The sequence below is a fragment of the Leopardus geoffroyi genome, chromosome B4 (assembly GCF_018350155.1).
Source record: "Leopardus geoffroyi isolate Oge1 chromosome B4, O.geoffroyi_Oge1_pat1.0, whole genome shotgun sequence".
Lineage (NCBI taxonomy): Eukaryota > Metazoa > Chordata > Mammalia > Carnivora > Felidae > Leopardus > Leopardus geoffroyi.
The window spans coordinates 11188204-11214851 of NC_059341.1; the positions used below are offsets into that span (position 1 = coordinate 11188204).

The 26648-nt window shown below is 40.7% G+C and overlaps 1 protein-coding gene and 1 non-coding gene across 6 annotated transcripts in view; one reads left to right on the forward strand and one right to left on the reverse strand.

Moving 5' to 3' along the window:
- Positions 1-26648, forward strand: part of CDC123 (cell division cycle 123) — a 59900-nt gene that overhangs the window by 999 nt on the left and 32253 nt on the right. For 2 of the 5 annotated variants that reach the window (XM_045464576.1, XM_045464580.1), the window contains exons 2-6: positions 2585-2656; positions 17001-17058; positions 17301-17333; positions 22470-22565; positions 25042-25148. In XM_045464576.1, the coding sequence (XP_045320532.1) occupies positions 2585-2656; positions 17001-17058; positions 17301-17333; positions 22470-22565; positions 25042-25148 (366 nt within the window). The remainder of the gene's footprint in view (positions 1-2584; positions 2657-17000; positions 17059-17300; positions 17334-22469; positions 22566-25041; positions 25149-26648) is intronic. The other 3 variants (XM_045464579.1, XM_045464578.1, XM_045464581.1) reach the window with 3 other exon arrangements.
- Positions 7464-7585, reverse strand: LOC123592338. The gene has a single exon (XR_006709726.1). It is a non-coding gene; the product is annotated as a U6atac minor spliceosomal RNA (small nuclear RNA).

Here is a 26648-nt window from a genome sequence, read left to right on the forward strand (position 1 = left end):
TTGGTCCCCTTGGTGCAGAGTGTGAATACAGAGAGGCCAACGATTTTGAAATCCTGAGGGTTTGGAAGAGCGTAAGAAGATTATTCACAAGACCCTTCTCTTCCATCCTGGTATTCATACATAGGATCTGTTTCTAGTTGGAGGTTAGAGCAGCTCCAAGGAAGATAATCCTTGCATTTGAAGGTGGTTGAAGTGACACCAAAACAAAAGGAAGAGCTTCAAGAGCTGCAGTGGACATTGCCTCCTAAGAAGTTATCTTCCCCTATGATATTCCAATCCTTTGTTACATTGTATAATCAGAATAAGCTTTAGGTCTGAGATGAGGCTGGAGTTATTTGTGTTGGTGAGAGAGAGGTATTTGTGAACCTGTCAGACGTTTTCCTACTGAGTGCACTTAAAGCTGACCTGCAATGTGTGCAGGTGCCTTTTTGTCATCTGTGGCATGGTTTTTCCTTTGCCTTCGGCAGGAAAAGCCTGATGGTTAAGAATTGGACTCTCGAATCGGGGCCGTCTGCCTGGCTTTGGATTTTGGTTCCACCAGCATCTTGAGTAAATTGCTTAATCTCTCTAAGCCCCATCTGGAAATTTGAGAAAATAATAGGATTGGCATGGGAATTAAATGAGATAAAACGTTTAAAATGCTTGCCACTGTTTCTGGCATGTAGTAAACACATGGAAATGCTGCTTGTTGTTACATTTTGGATTTAGTCAAAGCTCCATTGATGCAAAATAACTTTAGTTCACTTAGAGTGTGTACCACTCCTAGGAAGCAAAGAGTGAAAAATAACCAGGAGGTGGGGGTTTTTAAAAGTCCACAACTAAGCCGTGTTGCCTGAAACTGTTCTTTACTCTGTCTTTAAACTGTTTCTTCAGTCTGTTTAGTTCTGTGGTAATGTCACGGGAACCTAACATGCAGCAGGATATCCCTCCACAATCTGGGCCAGTCTGGTGGCGTTGTGTTAGCTTTGTCATTGTCCTTGTCACCTTTACTGCTGAGAGACCATATTGTTGTTATTGACTCAGCATTATTATTCAGTGTTTATTACATGGTTCAGAGATGACCAGGTGGGTAAGAATACAAGTTTATTTTTTGATGAGTTCTAGAACTTTGACTCAGGCTTAAGAATCATTAGCTAGATAACTTTGGGCCATGTGCTTTACCTTTTAAAATCGGTTATTTTCCTCAACCATAAAAGCTATATTAAATAATCTCTTAAGCCCCCTTTTACCTCTAAAATTTTATTAGAATAACTTGTCTGTGTGTATACAATTATGTCCCCTTGGTCTAGAATCAGATAAGAGCTAGAATTCTAGAATCCAGAAGAGGATACTGAATGTATAAGGTACTGAATGGGATATAGAATGGAGTAGGTACTTTGTCATTTAATTCTTTTACATCTGTTGGACAGACCTCATTGGACTCTCACCTGACTTGGATTTCAGTGACCGATCTAAGCTCTTTCTGGACAGCCTCATTAGTTTGTGTGAAGCACATTCTTGCCTGGAGTAGCACTTAACATGTTATATGGTGATTTTTTTTTTTTCCAGCTTTTGAGTTTCGTAGTCTCACTTGAAATTGGTTAAAGTTTAGCAGATTTACAAATAGAGTAGTAAGATCTAGTGGTTGACCTTAAAAGCCTGAAGAATTAAGCTTTTCAATGTAAAATTGTAAAATTCGATAAATCAGATATTAGTTTTAAGAACTGAACTAGCCCATGAATAATCTCTGTGCACACAAACCATTTCTGATTTGCCAGAAAACTTAATAAATGATGCATGAGTTGATGTCCTCTTGACTCTGAAAGCAAGCCATCATTTCTTTTCAGTTGTTAAAGACTATATGCCTCAAGGTCAAAATAATAGCATTACGTTTAGGTACCTGTTGCAGAATTTCTTGATGATTTATTATTACAGAGTAAAAAGCAGATTATCCCATGAGATTCTGAAGTGACTTCAGGTTGTGGCTTTGCCCTCCCTGAATTGTCTGAAACAAATTAAACTGAAGCAGCTTTCTAGCTCTGGCAGTCCAGTCTGCTGAATGGGATTCCACCAAAACACATCCAGACACGTGGTGGATTCTTAGCCTTAGGTGCTCACTGCCAACCAAGGAAGGGTTTCCAGATCTTAAGGCTACCTCTGTCTTCTGTCGTAGAAGGTGGTCAGATGCTGTAAATTTCTGATTTGCTTACTGCATTTCCTGTGTTGCTGCAGATATCTGCTGGTGTCTGATTTCTGGAAGGCCCATGTACTCACTCAGAATTCTCTTGAGCTTGTGCCTTTCATGCTGTAATTTCAGTGTGGTTCTTTGGATTTGGTGGTTTTTTGTTTCTTCACCACGGTTGTTAATATATGAGCCGAATTTAGTTTCCCACAATCTTCATTGATATTGTTAATTTTCAGTCTCCTATCAAATGTACATCATTAACATTTCCCATTTTATTTTAAAATAAAGGTAACAAGTAATTAAAAAATTGAGTTTGGAATTTTTCTCTCTGCTTATGATTGGTCTTTTAAAATGATGCCTTTTTGGTAAATTTATTTATTATTATTGTTTTTTTTGTTTTTTGTTTTTTGTTTTTTTTAGTGTCATTCTTCCACTTCCTCAGAATGTGAAGGATTATTTACTCGATGATGGAACTCTGGTGGTTTCAGGAAGGTAAAGTGTACCAGGAAAAATTCTTTAAACTTTATCACAAAGAAATGTTGCAGTGATTAGATCTCAATAATTACCAGGTAAAATAAATACATTAGCTTTGGCACAATTCTCTCCTTTTTTTCCCCCTAGTTAAAATTACATCCTGATCTTTGTCGTGTATTTCTTGTCAGTGTTCAATTAATAAGACTCAGAATTGAGTACTCCTTCCTCTGATAGTTGCTGGTTGTGAAACTGGGCAGTTCCTTCCATCTCTTGCTTGAGAAAATGGAGGGGGGCGGGGGCAGGAAGAGGGCCCATTAGGACCCTCTGAAGTTCTTCAGCCTTTTTTCTTTTTCTTTTTCTTTTTTTTTTTTTTTTTTGAGATCTTTGAACTTTTAAGATAAAAAATTAATTGTCCATTACAAACAGAAAGCTTTACTAGGGTATCGTGTAACTCCTTAACCTTTTCTTCCCCATGGTTAACCCCCCTCCACCTTCTCTGTTGCTGTAATTCCTCTAGTTATAAAGGGACGACATTACCATGCTTCAGTCTTTTTAGTGCAAACTTGAAAAAGTTTAAGAATCATAGAATGTAATGAAGTTCCTAGTTTTTCATTCAGGTTTCTGCTCACAGGTCATGTTACCTAAATAAATGCTCATCCCTCACTTCCTTTCTGAACTAGCTTAACAGGAACCCTTGGTGTACAGAACTCCTTTTTTGTAGAATTCCAGGTTGGAAATAATTTTCCCTTGGAATTACTATTATTATCATTATTATCCTTTTTTTTTTTTTTTTTTTTTTTTTTTTAAGTATTCTTCACGCCCAGCATGGAGCCCAACATAGGGCTTGAACTCATGACCCTGCGATCAAAACCTGAGCTGAGATCAAGAGTCAGATGCTCACCCGACTGAGCCACCCAGGCATCCCTCCTTTGGAATTGTTTAAAAAAATTTTTTTTGTTGTGATAAAATTCCCATAACATAAAGTTTGCTATCATAATTATTTTTCAGTGCACAGCTCAGGGGTACTAAGTGCATTTGTAATGTGCAACCATCACCACCATCCACCTCCAGAACTCTTTCCATCTTGTAAAACTGAAACTCAGCCCCCATTATTATTATTTTTTTTTTTAATTTTTTTTTTTTTTCCAACGTTTATTTATTTTTGGGACATAGAGAGACAGAGCATGAACAGGGGAGGGGCAGAGAGAGAGGGAGACACAGAATCTGAAACAGGCTCCAGGCTCTAAGCTGTCAGCCCAGAGCCCGACACGGGGCTCGAACTCACGGACCGCGAGATCGTGACCTGGCTGAAGTCGACGCTTAACTGACTGCGCCACCCAGGCGCCCCAAACTCAGCCCCCATTAGACACAAACTACTCATTTCTCTTCCCACTAGCCCCTGCTAACCACTGTTCTACCTTCTGTGCCTATGATTTTGAGTACTCTAAATACCCCACATGAACAGTCTCGTAGGGGATTTGTCCTTTTGTGACTGGCTTTATTTCACTCAGCCATAATGTCCACAAGCTTCACCCATATTCTAGCGTGTGTCAGAATTTCTTTCCTTTTAAGGCTGAATGCTGCTTCATGGTATGAGTGGGCACATTTTGGTGCCTCACTTTTACTCTTTGCCTCATTTTATTTTTCTGCATAATACTTCCATCTGGCATAATTCCCATAATTGTTCTGTTATTAGAATGCAGGCTTCATGAGAACGGGGACTTGGACAGGTCTGTTCCTGGCGCTTGGGGCAGTACCTGATATGTGAGAGGTGCTTGGTAGACATTTGTTGGATGAAGGAACTTGGGAATAGAATTGTGTGTGTGTTCAGTAACACTAATTTCATACTCCACTTCCCTTTCTCTTGTGAATTTTCTGTGTAGCTTTCTGGATTACATTTCTGTTTTTGGTTATTCTTAGCCTCATAATAACCTGAAGATTGTTAATGAGAGTCTCATGAATTCTAATTGCAGGATAAGGAAACAGTAGAATAGTTAAGCAAGACTCAACTTTGGGGCACTTAAAAACATAATTTTATTATTCTCAAGTCTAGAACAATAATGAGTTTATGTACATAAATGGAACTGTAGAGGCGCCTGGGGGGCTCAGTCGGTTAAGTGCCCGACACTTGATCTCGGCTCCGATGATGGTCTCATGGTCCATGAGATGGAGTTCTGCCTCAGGCTCTGCACTGACAGCGTGGAGGCTGCTTGGGATTCTCTTTGCCCCTCCCTGTGCTCTCTTTCTCACTCTCTCTCTCAAAAATAAATAAATGGGACTATAAAGAAAATAATTTCTAACATTAGAAAGTACTGGGTAGATTTCCGTATTGCAAGCGTATTGAAGAGCTCCGTGTTGTTTTTCATTGGCCAGGTGTTTGTGCGAGCTTGTGGCGTGGGTGGGCCCTGCTAAATACCGTCACACGGCTCTGTGGCACCTTGCCGCACAGTAGTGCACCCATCAGAGAGGGATCCTGCCCTTTTGGAGTTGGCGGTTCAGCTTCAAGTGTGTGGGAGTGGATACAGCCTAGTGCCGGTCCTCCAGTCCCGTTGCCTGCTGGCAGATCATGTCTTTGTAATTTCTAGTGCTCTGTGCTTGGGTTTCCCTGTCCGTAAATGGGGTGACTGACACCCTAGAACTTACTGTGGGTTGTTGCACAGATGAAAAGAGACAATGTGTAAAATGTTTCGCCCAGTGCCTGGTCTGCTGTATGCTCTGAAGAAACACCACCTGCTCTCACCATCATCATTGATCTCACCTGGAACATTAAGCAAGCACACCAGTAAATATGTAACTGAGAATTCTTTTTTTTTTTTTTTTCAATGTTTTATTTATTTTTAAGACAGAGGGAGACAGAGCATGAGTGGGGATGGGGCAGAGAGAGAGAGACACAGAATCTGAAGCAGGCTCCAGGCTCTGAGCTGTCAGCACAGAGCCCAATACGGGGCTCGAACTCACAAACTGTGAGATCATGACCTGGGCCAAAGTCAGATGCTCAACCAACTGAGCCACCCAGGCGCCCCTGTAACTGAGAATTCTGATGAGACTTTAAGTCACTGGGCGTGGGGTGGCTGAAGATGGCAGGGAAGGACAGAGAATACCCTGAAGAAGTAACTTAGGAGCCTCTCAGTCAGGAAGTTTGGGTGGAAGGTAGTCAGTTGATGGGTGGAGGGAAAGATCTTCCAGGCTGAGGGAACAGCATTAAGGAGTGCTCTGAGGCATGGAAGGTCTTGATCTGCGGGAAACTACAGGGAGTCATGCAGCTGGAGCACGGAGGGCCGAACCGTGCAAGAGTTGGTTGGTGCCACCGGGGAGGTAGTTAGGGGGTGTGTGGGAGTCCTGTTAAAGATTCTAGTATTTATTCTGAGGTCAGTAGGAGTGCATTGAAGACCTCAGAACAAGACAGTGACTTGAGCAGATTTCAGGGTTTGAACTGGGACCGGTTACCGTGTGGGAATTGAAGACCGGTTAGGAGGATGCTGCATGGGACCGAGTTAGAACTGACAGTGGCATGAACTACGATGGTGACACTGGAGGGGAGATGTGAGTGGATGTGATGTGTTGGAGCTGCACCGTCAGAACTTGGTGACAGAGGAGCTGGCAAGAATTACCCTCTCATTTCTGGCTGAACATCTGGATGGACGAAGGTGTCATTTACTCTGGCTGAGAAAACCCTTTGATTTGAAGAGGGCAGTAATTTTAGGTGGGATTATTTTTATAGGTAAAAACTTGAAAATACAGGTGAAATTTAAATGAGGTACATTTACAATAAAATGCACAGATCTTGAGTGTAACGTTTGATGAGTTTTGATAAATAATGCACACTTGTTTCATCACCTTGCCATTGAAAGTATCAAACATTTCCGGGGCATCTGGGAGGCTCAGTCGGTTAAGCGTCTGACTTCAGCTTAGGTCATGATCTCGTGCAGTTTGTGGGTTTGAGCCCCGTATTGGGCTCTAAGCTGACAGCTCAGAGCCTGGAGCCTGCTTCAGATTCTGTGTCTCCTCTCTGTCTGCCCCTCCCCCCCACTCGTTCTTGTTCTCATTCTCTGTCTCTCAAAAATAAACATTAAACAAGAAAGAAAGAAAGAAAGAATGAAAGAATGAAAGAAAATCAAACATTTCCAGTCCCTAGGAAAGTCCCTGCTCTCCCCTGTTGGTCAATCCTGCCCACCTCCTCCAACTCCACCCCAGGCAAACACTGGTCTGGTATCTGTCTCCATGGCTTAGTTCTGTCAGTTCTAGGCCTTTGTGTAAGTGAAATTATATAGTATGTATTTTTTTGTGTCTGGCTTCTTCAACTCAACATAATGCTTTTGAGATTCATGTGTTACTCTGTTTCATTGCTAAGTAGCTTTCTTCAAACCTGTCTTTTTGTTTAAAAGATATTTTTAAGTAATCTCTGCATCCAGCCTGGGGCTCAGACTCACAACCCTGAGCTCACGTGTTACGTGCTCTATTGACTGAGCCAGCTAGGTGCCCCCGGATGTGTCTTTTTAAAGCTCAGTGCTTGTTTTGTGTGCGGGCTTGGTTGTGTATCCCTCTCAGTATATTCTTTGCTGTCCTAGTCTTTTCATTTTTTTCCTTGGAGTCCATGCTATTTTTTTTTTTTTGAACCTACGAATTTTTTTTTAAAGTTTTTATTCAAATTCCAGTTACCAGTTGCAGGTGTACAATACAGTGATTCCACACTTGGAAACATCACCGGGTCCTCATCATGACAGGTGCGCTCTCCTTCATCCCCATCACCTTCTTCACCCATACCCCCACCCACCTCCTCTCTGGTGACCAGGTGTTTGTTTCCATAGTTGAGAGTCTGTTTCTTGAAAAATGATGGTTGGTGTGTCACAGTAGTTGGCGGTGCCTTAACCGAATGTGTGTGGTCAGGCCTGAGGGCCCCTTCCGTCCTTGTCAAGGGGAGTGCTGACATCTCAGCTCAGACAACACTTGCTATCCTAATCTTTTTGACTTTCCCAGGAAGAGTACCGGGGTAAAAAAGTAAAACGAGAACACCCCATGAAGCTTTAATTAACCCAAAAAGAACATAATTTAACTTAACCTAAAGGGATAATTAAACTTTAAATGGGTTAACAGTTTTGGTTGGAGTGACCCTGGAGAATAAAACAACCTCCAGGTGATTACAATCTAGAGGCACTGGTTACAGTATCACATCACTTATCGATCCACGATATTGACCAACGGAGCAAGTTACGCTAGGGAAAACACAGTCCTATCCTGGGGTTCATATTGACAGTAGGGTTTATGGCTTTGGATCTGGACATCCCATTGGTTTCATTTGTTCAACTATTGAAGTCCTGCAGGCCAGAATATCTCTATTCCGGCCAGAGTAATCCAGGTTGGTTTCTGTCTATCAGTAATTTCTCCCTGAGTTCAGATAGTAACAATTAGTTGAATGAGTGTGTGTGTTTAAAATATTAATAGAGTACCACAGTTGTGTCTATTAATATGTGGACATTTTAGCTCTTTTATATGGGATGTTTCCCTGCATCGAGGGATACAGTATTATAGTTACAAATAAATAGAATGGAGTTAATGGACTAGACTTACTGAATATTCTTTCTATTGTGAGTAGGCCAGTAGTGAACTATGGCTGGTAGACACAGATCTGTCGATTAGGCATCTTTCCTTAGTATAGACTATGGGAGTTGTGTATGACTCAGTTTTGTTTGGTAAGATAAATTCTGAAATGGTATGGAGTGGGAACAATATGAATGCCTAGAGATTCCATCATGTGTAAAAGATGCCCCACCTTATTAGTAATTACCAAAGGAGTACTTGATTATTATAGTAAACTTGAAAACTTTATAGAGAAAATATAAAGAAGCAGAAAAAAATCACTTATAATTCTAGTACCTAAAAGCAAATCCTGTTCAAATATTGGAATATCTTCTCTAGTCTTTAAAAAAATTTTTTTTTTCAACGTTTATTTTTGGGACAGAGAGAGACAGAGCATGAATGGGGGAGGGGCAGAGAGAGAGGGAGACACAGAATCGGAAACAGGCTCCAGGCTCTGAGCCATCAGCCCAGAGCCTGACGCGGGGCTCGAACTCACGGACCGTGAGATCGTGACCTGGCTGAAGTCGGACGCTTAACCGACTGCGCCACCCAGGCTCCCCTTCTCTAGTCTTTTTAAATACATTTTTTAGCCTATCTTATGAGCATACTATATTTTATATAATATGTAATGTTATATTTTATATAATTTATACTATATTCATCTAATATGTAATACATATACATAATACATGTTTGTATATAATATATATTTTACACAATATATAATTTTATATTGTTTATTTCAGTGAACACAATTGTGTAATTTTCCATGTGTTTTTAAATTTTTTTTAAAATTTTTTATACTTGAGAGACAGAGCTCAAGCAGGGGAGGGGCATAGAGATGAAGACAGAATGTGAAGCAGGCTCCAAGCTCTGAGCTGTCAGCACAGAGCCTGATGCAGGGCCCGAACTCGCTAGCAGTGAGATCATGACCTGAGCCAAAGTCGGCTGCCCAACCGACTGACCCACCCAAGCACCCCTCCATGTGTTTTTAAAATGGCATAAAATTATTTAAAAAAAAAACAACTTTTTTTAATGTTTATTTTTGAGAGAGAGAGAAAGAGACAGCATGAGTTGGGGGAGGGGCAGAAAAAGAGGGAGACACAGAATCCAAACCAGTCTTCAGGCTCTGAGCTGTCAGCACAGAGCCCGACATAGGGTCAAATCCACAAACAGTGAGATCATGACCTGAGCTGAAGTTGGACGCTCAACCAACTGAGCCACCCAGGTGCCCTGGCATAAAATTATTTTTAGTAACTGCATAATTTCCATGGATATGTACTTGCTATAATTAATTTCATAGTTGTTGGGCATTTAGGTCATTTGCAAGTTTATAGAAAAATAATTCCTCAGTGAACATATTTTTGCATGGAACACCGTTTGCATGTAGGATTATTTCCGTACAATAAGAATCCTAGACTCCAGTTATAGGGCAAAGGTTATAAAAATTTTTAAGACTCTTGACTAGTATTGCCAGATAGTTTTCACTAACCATTGTACCAATTTATATGTTTAACACTAGTGTATTAAGGTACCTATCTCAGAAAATGGATTTCCTAATTAAATGCTTTCCTCTAGGTTTCCAAGTTAGTTGGTACAAAGAAATTAAAAGGCAGACCAAGGCTGTGAATATAATTCCTTCAGTTTCATCTCTCATGAAGTGAATGTGGCCTTTTTGTTCCTCCAGCTCTTACGTACTCTCCTTAAGCTGCCACCCAGTGCTCCCTGTGTGTGCTCCCCAGGTCAGTGGGGTGATTTTCATTGCAGATACAGGATATCTGCTATGGCCAGAGTGTTAGTGTGGCCCCCAAATTCATATGTTGACGTCTTGACCCCCAAAGATACTCGGTATTAGAAGGTGGGACCTTTAGGAGGTGATTTGGTCATGAAGGTGGAGCTTTCGTGAATGGCATTTGTGCCCTAATAAAAGGTACCCCAGAGAACTCTCTTGCCCCCTCTGCCATGTGAGGACATGGTGAGAAGGTGGCCATCTGCAGCCCAGAACCTGATCCTGCAGGCACCCTGATCTTGGCTTTCAGCCTCCAGAACTGTGAGAAATAAATTCCCGTTTATAAGCTACTCAGTGTTTTGTTTTAGTAGCCCAGACAGACTAAGTTAATATCCCATTTTAAACATGACTTAAACAAGGAGGCAAATGAATTATTTCAGAAGTCCTATGACATGGCAGTTGTTGGGAAGTGTAGTAGGTCAGTGATGCTAGGACTCAAAAAGAGCTTCTCTGTGAACTTCTTGATTCTCCTCTCCAGGGTCCAAGTTCACCATAGTGGTTTCAAGCATCACGTCCTCACACTGTCATATCCAGAGGCCAGAAGAAAGCAGATCCTGTTTCACATTCCTCTTGAAGAGCAGAGCAAACCTTCTCAGGAGCTCTCTGTCCCTTGTTGGTCAGGGGTGGGTCCGCCTCAGTGGCAGGGCGTTGGAATAGCCATGAGTGGCGGACTGGTCTGTAGGTACTGGCGTGGTTAGGGAGAAGTCCTCAAGGCACAGGGGCACTTAGTTTCTGAACAAATTGGAGGTTTTATTAATAGAGAAATGGGGAAATGGGTATTGGGGTTTCCATAGCTCTTGATTCTTCATTCCTAATCTCCCATAACCTCCACATGCAGTACGTTTTTTTTCATTTCTGCGTTTCAGCTCTGTAAGGGATCTTGTTTACATTTTTAACTCAGTACGGAGTCTGGGCCTAATGAGTATTTATTGAGTGAATGAATGAATAAATGAACATGGTTACTTCACTCTCTTCCACGGTGGAGTCAAATGAATAGTATAGACCAAGGCTGATAACTGGGTTTATCTTGTTTGCCAACTCAGATCTGGTAATGGTTTCCTAGAGTGATGTGTTGAGAAGGATTCTGAGGCTGCATCCAGGGTTCAGTAAGAAAGAAAGCTTGGTTCGATTATTACTGTCTGTAGTGGGTTGGGAAAGGAGGCTGGTAACATCCATTTCTGATACAAGTGAGTCATTTTTTGCACATTATTAGGTGCCTAATATGAAATGGGTGCTGAGTGTGTTGCTGAGATAACAAGATGGGTGGGGTATCCTACCTTGGGAATCCACGTTCAGTAGCCAAGTCAGATGTAAATAAATAGGTGTCTGGGTTTTGTTTTTTGGTTTTTGGTTTTTGGTTTTTTTTTTTTAATAAAAGCATCCATATTCTGATAAGCATGTTTTTCAAGTTTAATTAATCACTGTAAGCTGCAGTAGAGGTGATACTTGAACTGGTCTCACAAATTGGGTCTGACTCAGGTGGTCTGACTCACTGCTTCCAAGAACTAATCTTGATTTGTTCCTTTCTGGTCTTGAGTTCTTTTCTTTCCTGACCTGTCTCCCTTAAGGCAGAATAATAATAGACACCAGCTATTAAACACATGTTGCGTATGTTCATGATTTGAATCCTCACAACTCTTGAGTAGCCCCTCTCTTTTGGTTTTGTAGACGGGATAATGGTGCAAAGCTCTCGACTAACAGTGGGAGAACTGACACACTCAGACCATGTCTTTTTCCAAAGCCAGTGCTCTTAAGGGTTCCCATTGCTCTGTGCTGGAGGTGATACAGGAAATACAGAATAGTTCTAAATATTACCATCATACTTTGACCATTCCAGTCATCAGTGTTTAGAGCTATACCTTAGAAAGAAAGTCTAGTAAACTTGAGAATTTATACCTTCCATCATCATTCACAGTGATCCGGTTTTGTGAGCTACCTCAGAGTAGGCATTGTGATAAGTCCTTCTAAGAACTATATGAAGACACTGATTATAAACATGATTTTTCAATGTATTTCATTATACAATCAAAAACACCTGATGTTTTAGAGTGGTAAAACGCATTTTCAAGTTCATTGAGTACCTTTTGTATGATGGAGCCACATTAAAGATGATAATGTCATATTTAAGGACGTATGGTGTTGAAAGAGATGCAAGAGAGGGAAAGGCTGTATAGTTCCTTGAGCAGGGAACTCACAGGTGACAGTGTTAGCGTTCTCATTATACTGCAGGGTCTGGGTCTTAGCTTTGTGGATCTGGGAACTCTATTCTTGAGGATTACAGAGGACCGATTAAACTTTAGAGACCTGGGGTGCCTGACTGGCTCAGTAGGTCTGCACACAACTCTTTATCCCAGGATTGTGAGTACAAGCCCCACGTTGGGCATAGAGCTTACTTGAAAAAAAATGTAGGGAACTGATCTGCATTAACTAAAATCACACCAGATTGACCGATTGATTAAATTATTGATAAGTCCATGTGTCAGTTTCTTGATTTATAAAGGAGGATATGCCATTCCAGTGATTGCTGCCGTAACAATTTATTACGCCCTCAAATTTGAATGGAACCACTGTTGGTAGCTTTGTATTTAACAATATACTTACACTAATTATTTCTTAAAAAGATGCTATCTCCACCTTTCTGTTATGATATTTGAAGATTTAGTTTTCTTACACCCTCGAGATCTTCATTACAGCTTTTGGTTAAATCACTAGTCAGTGGTCACAATGTTATGATGTTACTGTTGGCTGCTGAGCCACGTTGTGTACTATGATGACCTTTTGAAAAAAAATTATTTTTTGTACTTTTTTTCTTCTTAAGTTTATTTTGAGAGAGGGCACACGTGCAAGCAGGGGAGGGGCAGAGAGAGAGAGAAGGAGAGAGAGAGAATCACATGCAGACTCCACGCCATCAGCACCGAGCCCGACTCGGGGCTCCATCCCACAAACTATGTGATCATGACCTGAGCCCGAGATCACCCAGGCGCCCCAACCTTTCCTTTTTTTATAACCTTGTTTTCTCTGGAACTACTAGCCAGCTTCGTTAAATTTACTTAATTCCCATATGTCTGTCACTAATACTTAGTAATTTTTCCAGTAAACAGGGCGTAAGCCTGTTAGCTGTTTCTCTAAACACTCCAGGACATCAGATCCAGCAGGTCCATTTCCTTTCCCAGATTCATTTTAGCAGTCCATCTTCCCGTTCCAGTCTGGCAGCTCTTCAGGGCTAGTAGACAGTTGTTACCTTGGAACTTTCCTATTCTGTGCCCGATTTTCTTTTCCTTGGATATCACGTTTTTGGGTCTCTTGATTTACCCGTTTTATTGAAGCACATGCTCTAAAATGCATAGGAAGAAAAACTTTGAGTCTTTTCATACCTGGAAAAAGTTTTTATTTTACTCTGGATTTTTTTGAGGGGGTGAATTGGCTTAGTATGGGATTTTAGGCAGAGTATTGCCCTGTGATTTTGAAGGCATGGTCTACTATCTTCCATAAAGTCCCATGTCATTCTGATTTGTGTTCCTTTATTGTGACTTGGTTTTCTTTATGAATGTTTTTGAGAATTCCTCTTTCATGTTTTTACATTTCACAGTAGCCCTCTGTATTGCCCAAACGTATTGACTTAAAAACAACGAACACTTTGTCAGTGATTGCGTAGGTGGGTGTTGAGAGTTCTCCTTGGGTCTCTCACTTCCTGCTTACCTTGCTGGCAGAAGCACTGATGCCTTTTATTCTTGTTATCTTTTCAAGGATGTTTATATAGCAGAGAGCCTTGGAAGGTAGAGATAGCAGCTCCCTCTCTAGCAGAGAACAGGATTTTTATTGTCTGGGACAGGTGAAGACAGTGTTTCTGCCCTTGGGTCGGAGACCGAACCGGTTTACCTTGTAGAAGACGTGATTCCCTGAGTTCAGGGTTCCTCAGTTGTGATGCAAACCTGGGCCACACCTTGACCTCCCACGGGACTAGACGGGCCAGAGGGAACTGATGCCCATACTTACTGACACTGGATGAGTCTTCTGTTGGTCTTGCTAAGGCATTCTTGTCGCTGTCGTCATTTGGTGGTTCTGCTAAGATGGCCTCGCTCACGTGTCTGGCAGTTGATGTTGGGCTTCTCTTCCCACGTGGACTCTCATCGCAGAAAGACTACTCTTCTGGGGGAGGGGGCGGGGTGCGCCTGGGTGGCTCAGTCAGTTAAGCATCAGACTCTTGATTTTGGCTCAGGTCATGATCTCATGATTTGGGAGTTCGAGCCCCATGTCGGGCTTTGTGCTGACAGCCTGGAGCCTGCTTGGGATTCACTCTCTCCCTCTCTCTCTGCTTGTCTCCCCCCTCCCCAAATAAATAAATAAATATTAAATTTTTTTTTAAAAAAAGAAGAAAGACTACCCTTAGTTACTTTGCATAGGGTTGGTAGCATTCCAAATGTGAGAGTGGAGGCTGTAAAGGCTTCTGACACCTTGAATTACATGCTGTCACTTGTGCTACATTTTGCTGATCACAGTGCATCTTGATGCCAGTTTAAATGAAAGGAATGGGGAAATAAATGCCATTATTTGATGGCAAGTGTGGCAAAGTCGCCCTGCAGACGAGCATATCAGACTAGATGGCAAGAATTATTGTGGCCATCTTTGCATAGCATTTAAGGTTTTTTTTCCTCCATTCTCTATGCTGTGTACTTGGTGAGCCCTTTCATTCTAGAGACCTATTTTTCAGTTCGGGGACATTTAAAAATACTGCGTCTTTGATAATTTTTTCTTATTTTCTTGTTTCTCTTTTTTGAACTATTATTTAGATATTGGATCTTGCTGGGTTCTCTGAATTTTATCATTCCTTCTCTGTTATCTGTTTCTTTGTCTTCTTGGTTCTCCTTTCTGGGAAATTTCCTTCATTTTGCCATATTCATGCTATTGAATTTTTCAATTTCAGCTACTTGGGGCACTTGGGTGGCTCAGTCAGTTAAGCATCTGACTTCGGCTCAGGTCATGATCTCGCAGTCTGTGAGTTCGAGCCCCACATTGGCTCTGTGCTGACAGCTCAGAGCCTGGAGCCTGCTTTGGATTCTGGGTCTCTCCCTCTCTCTGCCCCTCCTTGCTTGCTTGCTTGCGCGCGCTCTCTCTCTCGCTCTCTCTCTCTCAAAAATAAACATTAGGAAAAATAAAGACAACTAAATTTCAGCTACCAGATTTTCATTTCTACAGGTTCAATCCTGTCCTCTGTTCCCTCTGTTCTTCTCTTGTGGATGCAGTATCTTTATTTTTAAGGATATTAATGATTTAAAAAATATTTTTCCTTTTAAAAAACTTTTTTTTTTCATCTTGGAGCCTTTCTTTAGTTTTCTAATGATTCTAGGCCTTTTATTCATATTTGAGAGTGAGGGGGACACACACACATACACGCATACACACACACACTTGGAAACTTTGTAAAAACCGGGTGGGGCTGGCTAAGAGTGCCAGCAATGAGCAGAAATTGATGGAAGTTTCCCGGAAAGATCTACAGGTCTTTCCTCTGGGGTGGTTGAGTTTCTACAGAGAAGAATGTTGTAACCTGTGTGTGTTCTGGGAGCAGAGTGGGAGGAAGGGGACTAGGGGCCTCACTGTTAGTGTGACTTTCACGAGGCTGCTTGTCGCACTCTAGCATTTCACCCTCGTATTCCTCCGGGGCAGTATGGACCTGAGTCCTTACCCTCTTTGGTTCATGGAGAGGATTAGTTGTTTTGGTGTGCAGGGTGAGGAAGGCTACGTGTATCTTACTGTCCCTTCTGTGGACTTCACACAAGCAACCTACCTGTTTGTAGCCCAGAACGTCGGTCTCGTCATCATTGGTAGTTGTAGCTTCTCCCTTTTGCTCGCTGGGTTATCCTCCTCATTGGCTTTCTGTTTTCCAAAGTTCTGTTGCTGTCTCTTTTCTGCAGCTGTCTCTTTTTTTCCTTTTTTCCTTTGATCCCTTTTTTGATCCCTTTTTTCCTTGAGAGTTTCCCTATCATTTTAGTGGGGTTTCCAGAGGAGCATAGGGATAGATAAATGCCCCTGGTCAACCAGCAGCCTCCCTTTCCCTTCTTCTGGTAGTTTCTTGGTACAGATCCTGTGCTGGTTCTTGTTTGGATTATTACTTGTTTTCATTGACGTGGTGAGTTCTTCGTAGGCCAGTTACTTGTGGTTTAGTGTTGATGAGAGACCAAAGCAGTGTTATCCCTTCTGAGTGTTTTCAGCCTTTGCTTTCTCCCTAGGCGATGAAGACTGGCTGCTAGGTGGTCCATTTCCACCCGTGCTGTGCTCGCCAGCTGCTTCAAAGGAGGCACGTCAAGTCTTTCGTTCCCTGTCTCCCCCCACACGTTTCCGTGGTGCCAGTCAAGGTCCAGGGCAATACCTGACCCCAGCCCACACACTCTTTTCTTACTGGGTAGAAAAAGATTCTTGATTTTGCCTCTCAGGGGGACCCACTCTTCGGTAGAACAGCTCGTCCGATGATTCCTTTTGCCTTCCTCATCTCACTTGATCTTCCTCGTCTGTGGCAGCACTTTCTCATCTATTGGGATTCAGAGTTGTAGATGACTGCTAGTGTCCTTGGAGCTGGAGGTTGAATTTTTCTTTTCCGTGGTCCTAGTGACGTATGAGAAGAGGGCAGGAAGTTTGTATTCTTTTTATTTTGTATTGGTTTTTCTCTCTAAAAAAATGAACTTTTCCTAACATTATCCTCCAATTCTGAGGCTGTCTTTTTATTTTTATTTTCGAGAAAGAGAGCGAGCAAGCGTGTGACAGGGGAGAGGGGCAGAGGGGGAGAGAGAATCTCAAGCAGGTTCCGCACTTGGCATGGACCCCAGCGTGGAGTCATGACCCTGGGATCATGACCGGAGCCAAAATTGAGAGATGCTCAACCAACTGAGCAAACCATACCCTCTCCCTTTTCAAAGATATATTGAGTATGACTGAACTTATGACTACATACATGGTACTGAAGCCTTTTTCTTGCTTAATTTTTGTTTTATGTTCTTCTAGGGAAGATCCACCAACATGTTCTCAGCCAGACAGTGATGATGAAGCAGAAGAAATACAGGTTGGTTCAGAATAAAACAGCCCATTCTATCATTTCAGTGAGCCCTGAAATGGTTCTCATATTTACATCTCAGCCTATGTTTGGTAAAGTGAGAAATTACATGAAAATCTCACTTTGACATGTACTTTGTTTTCAGGAAAAGATGTCTCTTATTTATGTATCATTTTTAGATGGAGCATTGCTTTGGGGAAGCCCAGTGCACTATCCACATTTAATACTTTGTTTCTGTCCTCTCCGTGCAGTGGTCGGACGACGAGAACACGGCCACGCTAACGGTAAGAGCAGAGCTGTGCCAGCCGGGGCTCAACCTCACACTGTCACCTGGGATATTTCGGGATTTCAGTGCAGATCTCGATGGATTCCCATTTACTTATTTTTCTCGTTGGCTTTTATTTATTAAGGTGCATAGTTGGTGCTATGACTTGTTTCTGTTAAGCTCTGAAAGAAGTAATCAAGCCTAACGTTAAACTTTGACATTTCCCAGATCTGTGGAACCTAAAGTGAAATCTCTGTTCACTTATTCAACTATATTTAAATGGCATAAAAATTACAGTTTCTTTCAGGTGAGAGTAATGTGTGGCTTTAACCAGTATCTTGTATCAGAATGTGGAAGTGGATTGAGTAATATGGAGTCTTTGAGGATAAGAATGCTGTTGTCTAAGTCAACTTGAAATATATTTTTAATAAAAATATTTTTAAAGGAATGAGTGAAGTAAAACACGTATTTCTAAAAATGTAGTAGGTAAATGAAACTTCTTATACCGTGAGACAAGAGAAATTTTTATCAAATTCTCTGCTAATAGACGTAAAGGCACAACAAAGGAAACTAGTTTTAGGGGAGGTTATATTCTGATACAATTCTAAATAAGAAAATACTTTTGTTTATTTCAACGGAAGAGACCTGGTATATATAGTACAAGCAAAGTAACTGGAGGTGCTTAAACCAGTGTATTTCCATAGGTATAAAAGCATGCCATTATATGCAGAAAGGGAAAGTTTCTATGTTTTCCTTTTACTCTGGATGTCATGCAGGTCAGTCACTCTCTGTTCATGACAGTCCCGTTCAGTTAAACATACATGGTAGTTATCTACCACATTTAGGGCCCTGTAGTGAGTTCCGAGCAAAGGTGAATTTGGGTTGCTTCCTTTCCATTAGGGAGTTCATAAGCCAGCAGGGAAAGATGCCTCACTTTGGGGGTAGATGGCAAAGTGCTGTCAGAACAGACAGCAGTTAGAATGTGTAAAGGGAGAAATGATATTTGACCTGGACCCTAAAAAGGTTAAGGATTATCAGTTCTAACTCCTGTTATCTAATAGATGGATAGATTGGGAAATTAATAACTTACATGTGTGTATATCTACCAGACTCTGTTCTCCAAGGCCTGGGAGCTGTCATGTAGTGACATCATGGCAGCAGTGAGCACACCAAGTGTTTTGATCGTGGTTTCTAGATAGCATTCTCCACTGAAAGAAATTGAAGCTCCTTGGAGAAAGTCAAGACCAGGGGTCAGAAAGTGAAGATGAACCTGTGACAGCTTGTGTCAGAAAGTAAGCAGGAGGCAGACCTGACTAGAAGGACCCAGAGGCCAGCTTGAATAGGCCAACCCCCGGCCAGATAGCGGAGTCTCAAAACAGGGACGTTAGTGAAGTGTCACCATTTATTAAAATGAGAGTCTGTGATCCCATACTGATAAATGGTTATATTAACTAAACGGAGTAGAGGGGAAAACCCTTTAGAGTAGAAAAGGCACCAAATCACAAATGTAGAAGGAATTACAGACTTGGAAATTGCCGTTTGGCAATGATCATAGTAATTGATGGGGTAGATGTTAAAGCCATTGGGTGAATATTTGGTGAGAAAGAGGATATTTAAATATTCTCAAAGTATTTCCACCAAAATTACTTATTAATTATAAAGAGGAAAATGGTAACTTTACAGAGGAAAGACGTGGCAGCCAAGTGATCAAAGTTAACCTTATCAGTGATGGGACAAACCGACATTGTGTGCCTCCTGATACAATACACTAAGGACACATCACCTGCCAAAAATCCATAACCTAAATCTAATCATGAGGAAGCATCCAGCATACTCAACTCTTTGGAAATTATACAGAATAACTGCTTTGTACTCTTCAAAAACGTCAAGGTCATGAAAGATAACAACAGGAAGAAGGATTAAAGGATATTGAAGAGATAAAACAGCTAAATGTAATCAATGGCAACCTGATCCTCGGTCAGAAAAATTTTTTCTTTTGCTATAAAAGACATTATTGGGGGAAATGGGCACATTGTGAATAAGATCTGCAGATGAGATGATGGTATTCTGTCATTGTTAGCTCCCTCGTTTCGATAATTTTGTAGGTTATATAAAAGAATGTTACTGCTGTTTAGGAACCATACTGAAGTATTTAGGGGTAAAAAGGCATTGGGACTTCTACTTACTTTAAGAATGTAAGAAAAAAAGTTTGTTTTATGTGTGCATATGTATAAATAAATGCATATGTATGCATAGATCTATAAGAGATTTGGGGCAGGGAAGGATAAAACAAACATGGTAAATGCTTGGGTGAAGAGTATCTGGAAATTCTGATTATTCTCCTTTTAAGCCTTCTGAAGGACTGAAATTATTTCAAAATAAAAAGTCACTAAAGTGATTGGGTTTCACTGGCTGGAACTAGATGTTGTTGGGCAGGGGAGCATTCATAGTAGCACACTCTTAGTTGAGGAATGTGAGCCAAGGTCCAAGGGCAGGTAATACATGGTATTGGCGAATGGTAATAGTCCATTAATCTAGATACAAAGACATGGAACTAAAAATGAAAACACAGTCCAGGTGGGTAAATCTCAAAAGTGAGAGCTGTTTGCTGAAGGTATACATATCAATGACAGCAGTTATGTTAAATTTTTTAAATGCTATAATTCGTGGTCAGTCACGTGTATCATTAATTATCAAATCATGACTCTGGAAGAATATGCCTGAGTCTGTAATGCTGGTTGCCTTTGGGGAAGGGGGAAGGGTTAGGATTAGGGAAGAGAGTGAGGAGGTAAGGAACTTCATTTGTATTGTCACTTTGTTCCCTTAAGAGATTTAAACGTCTGGGTTAAGTATACCAAATTGTTGAATATATGGGTCCAGGAACATGAATATATATTTTTTTGTATATTTTAAACGTTTCATGATTTAAAAAAAATATAAGAAGAAATATCCTTTCTTAATGGGTATGGTAGGTGTAGTTGGAAAGACAGGAGAGTTTGGATCACAGAAAGTCCACAGATATGATAAAAAAGAGTAGATTTTACCTCACAACAGGAACCTTTACCCAGAAAACTGAGGTGTTTTGCATATTTAAAATCGACTCACTGAGCGACGAGCTTAAAATGATCTGTTGAAAGATAATTTTCAGAAAAAGGTAGAATCATGGCTCCCATATTGAAATAAAACTCTTTGACACATGTTGAAGGTTTTATTTAACTCTTGAGGGAGCTAGGCAGATATTTTAACTGGTTCCAAAGGGAAACCAAAGAAGAGACACCTTTGTAGATTAGAAATACTGAAATGAATATGTAAATGAGGCATGATTGGTTTTGCCTCCTTCAAGGGTGGGAGGAAGCCTGCTGGATTTCTCAGCCAGGATAGAATTTGTGTGTCCAAAAGAAGTACTTTTCATTGTCGTCATTTACCTGCAATTCACCAAGTCGTAAAGCCACTCGTCGACCTGGCTACAGTCAGATAATCCAGGGGTGCGCTGTGGGTGCACAGTACGGTCTTCCACGAAGCACGCATTTGTCTCCACAGTATGGAAACTTTTCATAATTTAAATTTGTTTTTGGATCCTGATAGCAGGATTTCCTAAAGTGGAATAATTTGAGGATTTGAGGAACTCTGTCACCTCTTAAAATATAATACGTAAATACAAAGCAATCTGAACTGTTACGGGTTAGGAAAATTAAATTGTCTTGTCTTTGAAGATTGAATCCCTTCATGTTATAAAATTTGTATAACTGCCATTCATCGAAAATATTGCTACAGCAGATTTTTGAGAAGCGTTTTTATGGATAGAACCCTGGCGAGCCATATTAGCAACTTCAGGGGATTGTAAGGAAATTACTGGCTTAATAGAGATCCTGATTGCTTCTCAATGGGGAGAGGCCAATGGAAAATAAAGGACTCAAGGCTGTTACTCATTTTGAAAGCCTCTCTGAAAGGCTGCAGTTTAATTTCCTGTGTCTAAACTGAAGGTGTCCGAAAAAATGGATGCGGTGGCACATACGAAAGATGCTGCCAGCCGGTCTAGAAGTCACAGACCTCTGTAGCATAAGGAAGGGAGTCCAGCCTGCTCTCCCTTCTTGACTCACTAGCCTGTTGCTTAACGCTGGTTTCTAGTTTGGGGAATAGGCCACCATTTTTTTTAAATGACATTTTTTTGGTGTGTTTTCCAAACTCTTGACAGTTTGCTCCCTGTCGCAACTGGATTAGATGATGGGGGTCAACAGAAGCCATTTGGTTCTTTTTGCAGTGTGCAGTTGAGCTAATTCTAGACCCATTCTAACTTTTCCCCCCTCTGGAAGAACTGGTCATTACTGGACTTTTTTAGAATTTGCAGTTGCCCAGTAGGGGGCGGCAAATATAAACGGATAACGTGCCCATAGCGAATCTGTTCATATTTTCGTATTCTGTCCCCTGCAGTCTCCACTTCCACGTCTGTTACTCCCCTTTTCTCTACTCGTGTCCAACTCCTCCCTAGCTAGTGACATAAGGCTCACGGCAGAGCATTCCTTCACACATTTTGGACATTTTGATTACTTGCTTATATAAAATACACATTTTAAAGTCAGCCAAAAAGGAAAGAACATTTTAACTTAACCAAGGTCCTATTTTTGAGTGTGTTTATATTAAAACTTGTCTGGAAATAGCGGTGTTTAAATATGGCTAAGCGCATCATTTATTTCTCATTCTTATGAAGCCTTTTGAGGATATGTCCAAGAATCTTTTCCTCTAGATGGAAAGGCTTCTGGCCCTTTAAATGGGAGGTGTTAATTTCTGAACGTTGGAATATGTGTACAGGTGACATTTCATCTGTCTCTTTTCACTTCATAACTGTGGGTTCTGTAGATGTGAAGAGAACCATTCATTCCTTCCTCACATCCCCAGATGCCTCATGATGTCTGTCTTTTTAGCTATGTGGGCTTCGATGGTTTTAGAAAGTGCCATTTGGGCGCTTGTTATTATTTTTTCCCCCCTTTTCTGGTAAATATTTGATCATTGATTTTATTTGGCTCAGTTCAGAAATTCTGATAGTACTTTGTATTCCAACTTTTAACACGCTTAATTGTTTGAGATTTTGATCTTGTTTTCTTGTATTTATTGTGACGTTATTGACATGCCCAAATGCTTTCTTCTTTCTCTATAGGCACCAGAATTTCCCGAGTTCACCACTAAGGTCCAAGAAGCTATCAATTCCCTGGGGGGCAGTGTATTTCCTAAGCTTAACTGGAGTGCCCCAAGGGTAGGAACACATCAGTAAATCTCTCACTGTTTGAAATATTCTTTGTTTTGCTATTTCTTTCTTTTTATATGCCCCACAGATATAATTTTATTCCTAATTCTAGGGAAAATACTGTGGAATTTATTTTTATTTTCCTCCTCCTATTTTCCTGATTTAGCACTTCCCTGGGTTTGTAAAATACTATATATTTTGCCAGAAGACATTTGCAGTCTCTCGTGTTGCTGATCATGCTAGAAATCTGAGGAAATCCATTTTCTGCCCCTTTTCAAAACTTCAGCTGTTCACAGTGTAACAGGAAATTTTCTCTTTTGAAAAGTACTGAAAATTAAAACATCACAAGACCAGGGCACCTGGGTGACTCAGTCGGTTGGGCGTCTGACTTGGGCTCAGGTCATGATCTCACGGTTCGTGGGTTTGAGCCCCATGTTGGGCTCTGTGCTGACAGCTCACAGCCTGGAGCCTGCTTGGGATTCTGTGTCTCCCTCTCTCTCTGTCCCTCCCCTTGTCTCTCTCTCCTTCAAAATAAACATTAAAAAAAAAAATTAAAATGTCAAAACACCTAAAAAATAGAGCCGTTTGGGAAATCAACAGACGTTTTCTTAAATTGGTGTTTTCTTATAATAGTGCATTGACAAGATTTTTTTTTTTTAATTAAGGTTTGTGGAAAAATTTGTTTTTTTTTTTTCTAATCCAATAGAAAACAACTATGTCAGCAAAGCTCCTTTAAGGAATCAAAGACTTATTTACATTTTCAAAAATCATCCCATGTGCCTATCTTTGCTTATTCTAAAGTGAAAGATAAATTCTACCTCATCTAGCCTATATTTTTACTTACTAAAATTAGTTACACATGTATAGAATTAAAATTTTTTATACAATTTAAATTTTTAAAAGATCTATATGCTTGCCTCCCAAATATGCAGATCCTAACATTTCTTTTTCTTCACCATTTCTTCCTCTTCAGAGGCAACTGCTTTCACGTATTTCAGTGCGTTCTTTTGTTATTTTCCTCTACTTTATTCTTTAGCTGTAGCTATAATACTCATTATTTCTGCCCATTTGGGAATGAGAAGATTATGCTCATTCCTCTCTTTCCCATTGTTTTATATTCCATTCTCCTTCTTCGAGTAATAGCATGTTTTCATTAGGTCAGGACTCCCTGTTTCTCCTGTTAGGGTAACACAGACAGTGTATGCACATCTGATACGTGCTTCACAAGATGACGTAGTTTTCTTTTTTTTTTTTTTTTTTAACGATTATTTATTTTGAGAGACAGCTCATGCGTATGCATGCGTGGAGGGGCAGAGAGAGAAGTGGGGAGAGAATCCCAAGCAGGCTCTTCAGTGTCAGCGTAGAGTCTGATGTGGGGCTCGATTTCACAAACCTTGGGACATCACGACCTGAGCCGAAATCAAGAGTCAGTTGCTTAGCCCGACTGAGCCACCCAGGCACCCCAGGATGACGCAGTTTTCTTACTCAACCTTTTGTTTTTCCTGGAGTTCATGGTTTTCTACGCATAAACCGTTGTTTCAGTGGAGGGAAATCTATGGTCAGTGTACCATTTTCAACTAGAAGCTCATCATCTTTTTCATTGGGGGAAATTATAAAGAAGCTATTATAACGAAGTCATTGAGACTCATTTGTAGTTTGTATATGAACAGTAATTTGAATCATTCCTTACTGCTGAACTGGGCTGAGGCTTTCCACTTAAGATGGGTATATTATTTTGGTTTTGAGTTATTCATTTGTTCATTTATATTTTATTTTCTCTGTGCCTACCATGTGCCACTCCTTTCTTTCACATAGTGTGGACAATTTTTGGATAGTTTTTTGCAAACATTAATTTCCTTAAAATCACATTCCTGTCCTGTGTCTGATCTATCGGAGAAGTATGCTGTGTAAGTGACTTAATTATTCTGTCCTTTTCAGGCATGTTCTGCTAAGCTTTGTGCCTCACATGCCTGCTCTTGTTACCTTTTTTTGGTTCATGTGTGTGAGACATTCACCGTGTAAAGCTGTGATGGTGCAGATTGATAGACATGGGTCTAAACTCCAGTCCTCACAGTTCAGGTGTCCCAGCTGTCACTGCCCAGAAACAAGAAGAGAGAAAGGATCTCCTTTTTCTTAGAGAGTAGCTGGTCAGACTCTTTACACCTTGATCGTTGAGCTGAAGTGTCAGATTTCTAATATTTCTTCACCCCTCTTTTCATCATCGGTGAGAAAAACACAGGGAAGTGCTTGCGCCTGAGCGGGATGGTGAGGACCTGTGTGTTTGTAACCCAGCGTCCTCCATGCAGCGGCCCCGCTCTTCACTGTTTAGAAGTATAATTTGAAATTGGACAGTACAGCTAAAATGTCTTACCTCAACTTTTTCTGTAAACGTAATGTGCATTGTTGATTCTGTGTATGGGCCTGAGCTTCATTCATAACAACTAACTTGGAATGTACCCTAAGTAGCATGTGCTTTGTCATTTAGGATGCGTACTGGATAGCAATGAACAGTTCTCTGAAATGTAAAACCCTCAGCGACATCTTTCTGTTGTTCAAGAGCTCTGATTTCATCACTCGTGACTTCACTCAGCCGTAAGTATGTCTCTTGATCTCCCATGTCAGTAGGTTCAGTACTTGTGAGAAGTTTTCTGAAGGCGAAATGCCATTACTTCTAGTACTGTTAAAAACAGCAGTTCCATAGAACAGACCTATTAAAGCAAACCTTCCTTTTCCTTTGATAGTAAATGCTCCACAATGAATATTCCTAAATATCAAGGGCTTTCTTTATATCTGCTTATTAAGTATTTTGATAATTTTTTTATTGAAAAACCAATATATGCTCATCATAGAAAAACAAAATTAGGGATTCGAGCTAAACAAAGGAAAGTAAGCACCCATGATCTCACCACAGTTGGTTTTATATACTTCCAGAATTCTTTCTTTGCATACGTCTAATACAGATATGCCTGTCCCTAACCATATTCTGATTTTTTTTTTTAAAGACAGAAATGGGATCATGTAGTTCACACTGCTTAGTAGACTGCAGTGTATAATTAACATCTTTATGTGTCATTAAATACTTGTGTATATCATGGTTTAAAATTACCTTAATGGTATTCCACTGGATAGCTATGGCATAATTTGTTTGATCAGCCCTCTATTTTTATACAGTCCTGCCATGAATATCCCTGTGCTAAATTTTTGTGCATGTTCCTAATTTTTTTTTTTTTTTAGAATAAATTTCTGGAAGTGGAATTGCTGTTTTCCTTTCTTTGCCAGTTAATTCTGTAACTAAAGAACTTGACCCTGTGCTGTCTTTATCATAGGCAGGTAATGCACCTGCACTGTTGACCTGTCGGTGGGCTCTTTATACTCTTGTTCTGTCACCAAATAGCAGGTATTCTTCTAGATTTCCCATCCTACCCATCTTTTTTTTTCTTTTTTCTTTTTTTTTTTTTTAATGTTTATTTATATTGGGATGGGGGGAGAGAGAGAGAGACACACACACACACTCACACACACACACACACACACACACACACACACACACACAGACTGCTCACAAGCAGGGGAGCGGCAGAGAGAGGAGACAGAGTCTGAAGCAAGCTCCAGGCTCTGAGCTGTCAGCACAGAGCCCGATGTGGGGCACGAACCCATGAGCTGTGAGATCATGACCTGAGCCAAAGTCAGTCGCTTCACTGACTGAGCCGCCCAGGCGCCCCTTCCATCCCTCCCATCTTAAACCAGTCAATTCACTTAAACTAATACTTAAACTGACCTCTCAAGTGAAGTGTCTCACAAAATCCAGCAACTAAGCAGGTGAGCAGGGGTGCAAACACGGTGCGCACTTGCCACTTCTTGCCCATCTGTCCGTGTAGTTCACCCTGCCCATTCACTCCATTTCAGCCTCAGATCTTTTTTTGAGGAACCTGGAACCAAACAATAAATTCATTGCACGTCGGTTGTGTATCTACCCTTTTATATCTGAGTTTGGTACCTCAGGCATTGACTTTAGTATTACAGTAATCAAAGAAATGAAATTCAGTAATAATAAATGAGTGTGGTTATGTTGTAATGTTATTACAAAGGGGT